This window comes from Musca vetustissima, unplaced genomic scaffold, assembly GCF_032173495.1.
Source record: "Musca vetustissima isolate MV318-11 ecotype Yass unplaced genomic scaffold, APGP_CSIRO_Mvet_v1 utg33713, whole genome shotgun sequence".
NCBI lineage: Eukaryota > Metazoa > Arthropoda > Insecta > Diptera > Muscidae > Musca > Musca vetustissima.
This window is the reverse complement of record NW_026881623.1, coordinates 1-11,950: the sequence shown is the minus strand read 5'-3', so window position 1 is coordinate 11,950 and position 11,950 is coordinate 1. Positions and strand designations below refer to the sequence as shown.

General features: G+C 33.6%; 1 protein-coding gene across 1 annotated transcript; it reads right to left on the bottom strand.

Moving 5' to 3' along the window:
- Window positions 1-1,119: 1,119 nt before the first annotated feature.
- On the bottom strand, window positions 1,120-3,634 carry LOC133327589 (bifunctional 3'-5' exonuclease/ATP-dependent helicase WRN-like). Its single transcript, XM_061536103.1, has 3 exons — window positions 2,660-3,634; window positions 1,835-2,598; window positions 1,120-1,783 (listed from the first exon to the last, which is right to left on the bottom strand). Exons 1-3 carry the CDS (start codon window positions 3,632-3,634, stop codon window positions 1,120-1,122), a joined length of 2,403 nt encoding a protein of 800 aa, XP_061392087.1.
- Between the last annotated feature and the right edge of the window lie 8,316 nt (window positions 3,635-11,950).

Here is an 11,950-nt window from a genome sequence, read left to right as displayed (position 1 = left end):
ATTTTTTTTTGAGAAATTCAATCCAGAGTTGGAAAATAACGCTCAAATACACAAGCGACATGACATAAAAAATTTGATCGAATCCAAAAGATGCAACCTTAAATTCTTACCGCCTTATTCTCCAATGCTAAATCCAATCGAAAATGCATTTTCAAAAATAAAATTATGTGCAAGAGCTGAGCTGTGTGACGTTTCAATGGAACATAACATTGTTGATGTAATCGAGCGAAGTATTCAAAAGCTTACTCGGCAAGATTGTTCTAACTACGTTATGGATATGGTTTTGAAAATCCCACAAGCTGCAAGTCAGGAACCCCTTCATTAAGATAAACAGTTACCTTATCATCAACAATTTATTAAGTCAAATATGTATTTCGCATTTAGGACCGGGTATTCAATTCTTGTTCTTAAATATTTATTTATTAAAATGTCAAGAAATGCCCCAGTTTGTATTACTATTTTTTTAGTTTTATGTAGTAAAGATATTAAATGAAATCACACCGAATTAAAGAATATTTATGTTAATTACATAGCCATACAACTATATTTGTTAATATTATTTGATTTAATTTTCAAATATTGGTTTAAAATTAGTGCAAATATTATATTTCCTTAGATAAGAATAAAGGTTTCATTTAATTTGGAAAAAGTTTCATTCTATTTGTAAAAGGTTTCATTTCAATTGGAAAAGGTTTCATTCTATTTGTAAAAGGTTTCATTTCAAGTGGAAAAGGTTTCATTTTATTTGGAAAAGGTTTCATTTAATTTGGAAAAGGTTTCATTTAATTTGGAAAAGGTTTCATTTAATTTGGAAAAGGGTTCATTTAATTTGTAAAAGGTTTCATTTAATGTGGAAATGCTATATATATATATATTTTTTTTAAAGAAATAATTATTGGTATGTTACAGAACGCAAAAATCTGCTATTGTTTACTATTTTATCGATATCATAAAGGAAAAACTGTTATCAAATTGAAGTTTGAACATTCTTGCAAGTTCAGGAACAGATACGTTGTAACCAAATATAAGGAAATCTCATAATTTTTATTCCAAAATGATTCTTCAATAGACAAAATAAATAACGACAACAAACTATACTGGTAATTAATAGTGTGTTTACTAACAGTGTTTCTTCATCCATGAAGGCAGCACTCGAGTTCTCTTGACATTTATTTCCCGTGTTGGTAAAGTTTTCTCACATATGTTACTTGTTTCGCCATCTTCTTTTTCACTGCAACTTTCATCCGAACTATCCTCGTATTGATATGTCGGTTTCTTTTTTAACATTAGCGAAGCAGCCTTGATCTTTGTTGTTGTAGAATCTGTATTTGTTTTACATTTCGCTTCTTCCTCTGTCTTCTCTATGTCTGCTAAAAGTAAATCTAGTTCAGTGTTTTCTATAGATTCATGATTGTTGTTTTGGGATAAAGCATTCAGCTCTTTTTCTACAACATCACTTATTAATGATAATTCAGTATCGTCAAGGCCAGAATCCTGTTCCCACAAATCAGAAGAAATGCGCCTTTTACGAGGTGGTGGCTGATTTGATGATCCTTGGTCGTTTTTAGATTTGTTATCCTCTTCAGGAAACATTACGCTTCGGACACATTTTACAAAGGCATCGCCAAAGCGTAAATATTTCGCTTCGTAGAAACCATCTAGTTTACACAACCTCAGTTCTTCCATCGTTTTTGGTTTATATTCACTTATCTGATTAAGAGCAATATTGGATGCTACCATATATGGCATTACATCCAAATCAGAGGCAATTTTTGTACGTAATCTAAAATAAATTACTTGTGAATTTAATAGGAACCATAAATAGAAAACTTACGACAACAAGGCCTTCATTAATACATTGTCCTCTAAGCCAGATCCACCCAATTTGGCAGCTACTGTTGGAGGGATCATCTTGGCATTTTTGGGTTTTAAAAATTTCAATATATCAGAATAAACTTCAATTTTTATTGTATTTCGCTTTTCTGGATCTTGGTTAAGCCAATCCGCACCAGTTTTGGTAATGTCTATTAAAGTGTAACATCCATAAGCACTTTGTTTTGTGATATTTTGCGTGTAACCCAATCCCTGTAAATTCTCCGACAGAATCTTGTACCAAGCTTCACTCTTTGATGATCCTTTGCCGAACATTGGATGTGTATAGTAATGTTTTGGTATTTCTTGTCGTTTTGAACCTTTAAGTATTAATATGATTTTTCCCAAACCAAACCGACCTTTTAAATCTTTTAACAATGAGAGAAATTGGAATGCATCGGCTGATACATTTAGCATTCCATCGTCGTCGATTCCTTCGTATATTTGACGATAATCTACTTTCTTAGCTAATAAGAAACAATTGTCACAACAATCACTTCTAGTTTGCAAAGTGGAAGCAACATCATCATCAAAGTATTCTAATATGAATTTGCGTCGACACGTTGTTATTCTCGTATAAGCGGACATTTTTATTCCCTGAGCTTCTAAATGCTTGGACTGGAAAAAATTCACATCTTGGCGCAGGCGTTCGTGTGTTCTCCAGTCTGAAGAATCGTAAAAGAGCACACATTTGGATTTTAAGCCATCGCGACCAGCACGTCCAACCTAAAATAGAGCAAACACATTGTCTTTCAAATTTGACAAATTGTTTCGTAGATATACATACCTCTTGGTAATATCTTTCCATATCATTTGGAATTCCATAATGAACTACCAAACGGACATCCGGCTTATCTATACCCATTCCAAATGCCAATGTGGCTACTATTACTCGCACTTCGTCTCTGGCAAACTGATGATGATATATATTCTTTTGTTTTAATGAAAGTTTTCCATGATAATAATTACATGGGACATGTTGCTGTATTTCTCTAGCAACCATTTCGGCATGGTTACATGTATTGCAATACACTATGGCCGATCCTCTGTCTTGAAGGGCCGCTTTAATAAATTGTCCCATATCAAGCCATGGTCCTGTTCCATTTCGCAATGACGATCTTTGGCGTACTATAAATTCCAAATTAGGTCGATCAAATCCAGTACTTAGCACCTGGGGATTTTTTAAAGCTAGTTGATGGCAAATGTCATCGCGAACTTGTTGAGTTGCGGTAGCTGTTAGTGCTAATATGGGCACACTCGGTAAAGTCCTCCTTAGGATGTTTAGCTTTCTATATGCGTAACGGAAATCGTGGCCCCACTGAGAAATACAGTGGGCTTCATCGACTGCTAACAGTATTAAATGGCTTTCTACTGATTTCAAGAGCCGCAAGCCATTTTCCCCCGTTATGTACTCAGGAGTAGTATATACCAAATTGAAATCCATTTTAAGAATTCGATTTTCAATTGATCTATCCTCTTGAGCAGATCCAAGAAGACATGCCCTTTCTCGTGTCAAATTTAAAGCTCTTACCTGATCCTCCATAAGAGATATTAACGGGCTAACAACAATCGCCAATTTTTTTGCAAATACCGGTGGAAACTGATAGGTCAGTGATTTTCCATAACCAGTGGACATAATAGCACAATTGTCACGACCCTCTTCAAGAATAGAACGTATAATTGAGTACTGAACATCCCGAAATGCTGTATGGCCAAATTCCTTTTCCAGACACTTGATATAATTTGCCGGAGTGTCATCCATTTTATCGTAATATCAGAATAGCAAATTTCTGCAAATATAAACCAAAAGTGAAATACGTCCAAACGCTGTAATATTTGCAGCATAGAATACTCAGTAACTACCTGTATTTGCCTGAAATATTTTTAAAGTTCCTTATTTTTTGAAAATTATCCAAAATAAACCTTTATTTCTTTTGTTTTTGAGCTAATTCTCCCGCCATCAATTTCGATGTCTTATTTCAACGAACTAGTTCGATAATTTTCATTGCAAAGAGCTGCAGAAACTAGATCCTCTTATGTGCAAATCATTGACCTAGGGGCTCCACCTGTAAGTAGTCCTCGTTGTGCTGATTACAGTGATATATATTTTATGTGGGGGAAATGCATACTTCCCGAGATATGGGCCTTGAAAGTTTGAAATATACCTTGGTTAAAACGGCCGTTTTACTAATGCCACCAAAGCAATATGGGTATCATTTTAAAGGGTTTGAATAGTGCTTTAAAAATAAATATAGTATGTCATTGTAAATTATATAATATTAACTAAAATTGAAAGAAAAAACATTTGGATTGCGTAGCCATGTATGAAATAAGGTCACCCAGGGAGACCAGCTGATAATCGATACCTCTCCAGTTTGCTGTCAAAACCCATTATTGTGAATTGACTTCCATTAGGAATACGAAAACAAAGTTCAAATTTTTGACATTAGACTTGAGAAAAAACAGCTGTTTTCCGATTTCGATTGCTATCTTGGTGACCTTATTATGAAAACGTAAACAAAATCGAAATTTTTGACATTAGACTTGAGAAAAAAACAGCTGTTTTCCGATTTCGATTGCTATCTTGGTGACCTTATTAATAGATCTTGGTCGAGATGTCAAATAGCTTTCAATTTTGACTGAATCGTGTGGAAACGTAAAAAATTTACAGCTGGGGGATTTTTACCAAAATGACCGACATTATTTACATCTTATCGACCGGGTTTTAATTATTTTTTCGCGTTTTAAGACAATGTAAACAATGTGCCAAAAAGGAACACAAGGACTGGTTGTTGTTTATTTATACTAAAGCGGTGTACACGCCAAGATCTATTAATAAGGTCACCAAGATAGCAATCGAAATCGGAAAACAGCTGTTTTTTCTCAAGTCTAATGTCAAAAATTTCGACTTTGTTTACGTTTTCATAATGGAAGTCAATTCACAATAATGCATTTTGACAGCATTTGCTGTCAAAATGCTTTACGTTTCCACACGATTCAGTCAAAATTGAAAGCTATTTGACATCTCGACCAAGATCTATTAATAAGGTCACCAAGATAGCAATCGAAATCGGAAAACAGCTGTTTTTTCTCAAGTCTAATGTCAAAAATTTCGACTTTGTTTACGTTTTCATAATGGAAGTCAATTCACAATAATGCATTTTGACAGCAAACTTGAGAGGTATCGATAATCAGCTGGTCTCCCTTGGTGACCTTATTTATTGGCCATGGTACACACTATAATTTTTGAGTGACAGTTTCGATAACTTATCGGTTGATACAGTTTTGTTGTGTTGTTTGTAGCGGCCATATTATCATTCATGCCTTTTTTCAAACCGACATTCAAATTTTTAAATTGTGCTAATAAGACGCCGTAAAAAAGAAATATATTAATAAAAATGGATGATAAAAAAATTGGATGTGAATTTTTAATAATAATAATCAAAAATAGGCTTCGAATTTTATTGATTTCTTAATGAAATCTCGGTCTCAAAATTTTTTTGTGAGATTGTTGTTGACCATTATGTGGATTTTTATGGGCTTGAATACAATTCGCTCAAAATTGTCATTCGGATCATAAATGTGGTTCGTATTTTGTTTAGAATTTAACATCAACAGACGACGGACATGCACAAATCTACTCAGAAAGTGATTATGTGCATGTTTTCAAAAAGAACCATGTATCTACCTCCTTTTTTCATTTTGTTGTTGTATAAATTACCCTAACGGTCATTGTTGTTATTATTATTATAATTTATTCGAAATAAAAAGAAAACAAATTAAATAAAATAAAAATAATTATTATAAACAAAACAAAAAATAAAAAAATTATATTAAAAAATAAAACATATAAAACGAAAAATCAAAAAATCTGGCAACGCTATGCAGTGGTAAACGTGCATTAAAACCCCTCCTGATTGAAAGTTAAATATTAAGCTAAAAAAATAGGAGTGAATGTAGTGTGGTTATAAAGTGATATATTTGAACATTTGTTAAGCCAAATATATGGAATTTACTGTTGGCAGGCATTGCACAGCATTATAAAGCAATAATTTTTTGCATGCACTTTGTACGAGTTGAAGTTGTTGTTGTTGTTGCAAAGCGGTACATTAATCATTTTTGGCCGTGCCATACTGTGCTTTCTTATGTGCTTTTATGTGTGTTTAATATGTTGGATAAAAATCGCAATCTGGCATATACATGTGTAAGCTGTAGAACCCTCCGGACAATTCCGATGGTGCATTTAAGCTTGAAGTAAGAAAACAATTTGCTGCTCGTAGCGATTCTCTTCGGATGCTTGGAATTGATGTGAAGAAGGAACAACTAGAAATAAAGAAAAGCTTTGAGGTTGTATTGGAAGAGGTTCGTTTGAAAATATCAGCGAGTTTGCAAGACATTCGAGATGACGTACGTCGTTGCAGAGAGCTTGTTGTCACAAAGGATAATTCCAGCAATAATAAGCTTCTTCAGCTGGAGCTACAAAATCATATGATTGAATATAAGTTGAACAGATCAGATATCGTTATAACTGGTTTACCTGGAAACATTGAAAAATTGAAAGATGTTGTCACTTTTCTTTGCGCTTTCTTAAAAGTTGGCATTGTTCCTGAAGACATTCATACTGTCCTATATATTAAGGCTCGACATTCAATTTTAACTAAATTTAATAATATTAACAAACGTGATCACCTAATGTCTGCTTATTATAAATCAAAATCATTAAAGGTATCTGATATAATTGGAGGTTCATGTGCTGACAGAGTGTATTTAAACGATAACTATTCACACATGGCTATCAAACTCTTAAAGTTTTGTATAAATTTAAGAAATGAAAAGAAAATAACGAATTTTAGTATTATTAATAGAGAAAGTCTCAAAGTTAAACTTATATTGTCAAATAAGGACGTAAAGATAGTCAACTATAAAGAATGTATGGATCTTTTTGAAAATAATCCTTAAATCTGATTTAACTTCAAATATTACACATATGATCTCATTCACTTGTTTATAACTTTTTCTGAATTATTTTCAATCAGGTGGAAAAATTAATGAATTGTTTTTAGTATAAAAATGTATATTTTTTGCTTTTTCAAGAAATGTTTTAGTTTTAATTTTTGGCTCCCCCTAAAATATGAATATTGTATAAAATATAATGATCCATAATGCAAACCTTGGCCCTATAGCAAGCGGTAACCAACTTCTTAAAAACGTATCTTTGTCTTTTGTTAACAATATCAATATTGGTCATATTAATGCTCAAAGCTTATGCCCATCATATTCTAATGCTAAACTAGAAGAGTTTAAGAATGTTTTTCATGATTGTGGATTGGATATAATTGGAATTTCTGAAACGTGGTTTAAACCCAATGTATTTACAAGCTCGTTAATGATACCTAATTATAAACTAATCAGAAATGACCGAATTAGCAATGCCAGTAATGATCAATCTATGTTTCCTCACAGAGCTGGTGGTGTATGTCTCTATATATCCAATGCTTTACGTTTTAAAGTTACTTTCCGTGGTGTACAATACGGCAAATGCGAATCATTGTTTGTGGAGGTTTTTGGAAAAGACTCGTCAATTGTTGTTGGCGTTGTTTATTTGCCTAATGGTTCAGTTGAAGATTTTGAAATTGCTCATGCTAATATTTTTGATCGGTATTCCAACATAATTGTTATGGGGGATTTTAACTATAATCTTTTTGATCCTAGCAAATCATACAATTTCCGGTCACTTGCATCATGATGTGGACTACATCCTATACATAACTGTTTACCGACACATTTCCATATACCAAATAACAGTACTTCATTATGTTGCGTTGCCCATAAAATCAATTACAACTTCCTTTCTTCTCTTCCCATCACAGTTTTATTTATATATCTATTCAATTTTCTCCAACCTTGAATAATGGATGTGCCGTGATAGAAGATTACAATCGCCTTAGATATGATGATTTGTCCGAACAGCTTGATGGTATTGATTTAATGCCTATCTATCACACAAATACAATAAACGCAAGGAAAACCAGAGATAAAGCATACGGACAATTTCTTCGAAATTCGTCTGAGGAGAATTGGAAAGAATATTGTCGTTTTTTAAATAAGGCCAAGGCTACCATCAGAAAAGCTAGTTATGAATATGGCTGTAAGCATTTTTCTAATGTTAATAACTCTCAGATGTGGAAGAAAATTCGTTCGTTAGGTTGTATCGGAAACGAAAGTGTGGTGCTAGAAGAGGCTGATGTTGAAGCTATTGCACATAAATTTCGTAGCAATATGAATACTAGTGATGATTATTCTTTCAACTTTGAAACGTTTGCTGAAAGTGAGAATTCCTTTTCTTTTCACACTATATCACATACAGACTTGATTATGTACACTAACGCTGTTAAATCTGAATCTGTTGGACATGATTTAGTTCATATAAAATTTATAAAAATTATTTTTCCACTAATTTCTGCGTATTTATTACATTTCATAAATACAATTCTTACTACTTCTGAATTTCCGTCTGATTGGAAACCTGGACGTGTTGTTCCTGTGCCTAAAGATCGCAGTTTTGATCATGACAATCTTAGACCAATTACTATACTTCCTTCAATGTCTAAAATTCTTGAAAATATTATGAAAAGTCAAATATTGGAACATTATCGATTATTTTATTATTTTAGCCCACATCAATTTGCTTTTAGATCTAACTACAGCACAACATCTGCGTTAATTACTTTGTCTGACTCTATCAGAAAAAAGTTGTATGATAATGTAAACTGTTTAATGGTTTCGTTGGATTTAACGAAAGCTTTTGATCGCATAAACCACAATATTTTAATAGCTAAGCTACGCGATAATTTTATTTTTCAAAAACTGCGTGCAAGTTAATTTTCTCTTATTTATTTGATCGGCGACAATATGTGTCTACAAACGGATTCTGCTCTAGTGTTGGGTGTGTGACATCGGGTGTACCGCAAGGTTCAGTTTTGGGACCCATACTTTTTCTTTCTTATATCAATGATATAATAGATCTTTCAAAAAGTCAGATTTGCCAGCCCTTTGTCTTTGCTGATGACATTTTTCTATTATTTGATTCTGGTTCTTCTGAATATAGTATTAATTCCCACCTATGTAATATATATAATCTAATGGTTCGCAATCAACTTCAAATAAATCCGTTAAAAACAAAATGTATAATTTTCCATTCCAGAAATCGCCATTCGAAAGTTATCCTGCACTGTATGTTAATAATGTTCGAATTGAATTTACTGATTCCCTGAAATGTCTTGGAGTTATACTGGACTCCAATCTTAATTTTAGCAGTCATATCAATGCTCTCTCAAACAAAATTTGTCTTATATTGAGAAGACTCTATAGCCTTAGAGCATATACCCCCAGATTTGTGAGGATTCGACTGGCTTTTTCCTTTATGATGACATTAATTTACGGCATTGAAATTTATTTAGGAACTTGGTCATATAATATTGATAAAATAGAAAGAATATTCAGGAAAATTATAAGATATGTGTACTCTTTGTATATATACGATCACGTTAGTGCAATTGAGTACTCTTATGCATTTTTAGGTAGAAGCTTTAGAGATTATCTTTGCCAAAGAATAATATTGCACTTTTATAAAGTTATGAAAACCCAAAAACCTGAAATGTTATCAAATTCGTTTTCTTTTATTCGTTCTACGCGTAATATTCAAATCGATATTCCTTTGGTTCACTCTTCAATTTATGAACATTCATATCTTGTTAGAGTCTATCGCATTTGGAACTATCTTCCCAACAGTCTTAAACTATTTTCATACTCTTATCATACATTTAAGCAAAAACTAAAGTCCCATTACAATGAAATAAATCATATAAATGGCTGATTGCTATAGGGTTATCCCATGATTAAAAATTATTTATATACAATATTCATATAGCTGGGGAGTCACTTATAAATATTATATTTTGATTTAATTTCTTTTAGGTTAAGTTAAGTTATGAATTTCCTTATTGATTGCATAGAATCTTTTCTCACAATACATGTATAATATTGCCTCTAATAGTACGTGTTACATTTAACCGGATTTCATTTGACCCATAGGTTTCAACTGTCAATTCCTTTGCATATATGTCAAATAAATCCTCATAAAGTAGGTTAACCCGGTAAAAAGTTCTAATGTATATGCCGTTTTAGGCTTCCTTTGTATTGATATTATAAATAAAAAAAACGAACATAAAACACGTCCCCATTTTTTATAAATAAAACAATAGACAGAGAGAATAGGGCAAACGTTCCACCTATCATCAACCTTGATTTTGGCAACATGTTTGGCATCACCAAACATCAGGCTTGTTTCCGTGGAGAAGCCACTCAAGTTGGCGGTATGCTAGAACAGATTGTTGATGCCCAATTTGCGTAGAATCGGTACCAATTACAAATTCTCCAGGTTTATGCCTCATGGGTACGAAAGAATATTGGCAAGGCATGGTATACAAAATCTCCTGTTTTATATCTGGAATCGAATTTATCCGACCATTGAACCTTGAAATAGGCAGCATTAGCCAAAACCATTTGACTGTCGGAGGTAACATCACAGAGATTTAACATTTCGGGGATTTCGTTGCGTATTACATTTGCAATCCAGTTGTTGATTTCCATGTGCTCCTCTTCGGCTTTGGTTCTGAAGTAACGATTCAAGTTCATCTTGGAAATTCTATTCATGCAGGCAGCCAAATTGATGGACTCATCGAAGTAGATACGATCTGCAGCGGTGAATTCCAAAGGCATTTTCTTGGTACGACTGTAGCGCATTTGTTTCTCCAGGCGATAGCCATTGTTGACATTTTTTCTTGTTCTTGGCCCACTGCAGACGTAGTCCCTGAACCAACTCCTCAGTGTTTATGTGCTATCGGTTGGTTTCTAATAGCTTTGGATTTTTTATTTAAACCACCAAATCTTCGCCTGGTAATTATTGTCCGCTCCAGAAGTTTCAGACTGCTTTATTTTTTTAAGAGTTTGAGTTTTTGAAATTTTTACCGTAAGTAGTCCTCGTTGAGCTGATTACAGTGATATATATTTTATGTGGGGGAAATGCATACTTCCCGAGATATGGGCCTTGAAATTTCGGAGCATATCTTGATTAAAACGGCCGTTTTAGTAATGCCACAAAGGCAATATGGGTATCATTTTAAAGCTTACAACGAATGCGCATACAAATCAAAATTTTCAAATCAAATTTAAGGTTTTTTAAGAAGCCGGCCTTCGGCCGGGGCTTAAGACTTTCACCTATGGACAGACGCATACATGGCTACGCAATCCAAATTCTTTTTTAAGAGCAATTTCCAAATCAAATTTAGGTTTTTTTTTAAGTAGCCGGCCTTCGGCCGGGGCTTAAAACTTTCACCTATGGACAGGCGCACTCATGGCTACGCAATCCAAATCCTTTTTTAAAAGCAATTTTCAAATCAAATTCAAGGTTTTTTAAGTAGCCGGCCTTCGGCCGGGGCTTAAGACTTTCACCTATGGACAGACGCATACATGGCTACGCAATCCAAATCCTTTTTTAAGAGCAATTTCCAAATCAAATTCAAGGTTTTAAGAGCAATTTTCAAATCAAATTCAAGGATTTGGATTGCCGGCCTTCGGCCGGGGCTTAAGACTTTCACCTATGGACAGGCGCATACATGGCTACGCAATCCAAATCCTTTTTTAAGAGCAATTTTCAAATCAAATTCAAGGTTTTTTAGTAGCCGGCCTTCGCACCTATGGACAGGCGCATACATGGCTACGCAATCCAAATGTTTTTTCTTTCAATTTTAGTTAATATTATATAATTTACAATGATATACTATATTTATTTTTAAAGCACTATTCAAACCCTTTAAAATGATACCCATATTGCTTTGGTGGCATTAGTAAAACGGCCGTTTTAACCAAGGTATATTCCAAACTTTCAAGGCCCATACCTCGGGAAGTATGCATTCCCCCACATAAAATATATATCACTGTAATCAGCACAACGAGGACTACTTACGGTAAAAATTTCAAAGCGATCCGGGTGGAGCCCCTAAACTAGACTTAAGCC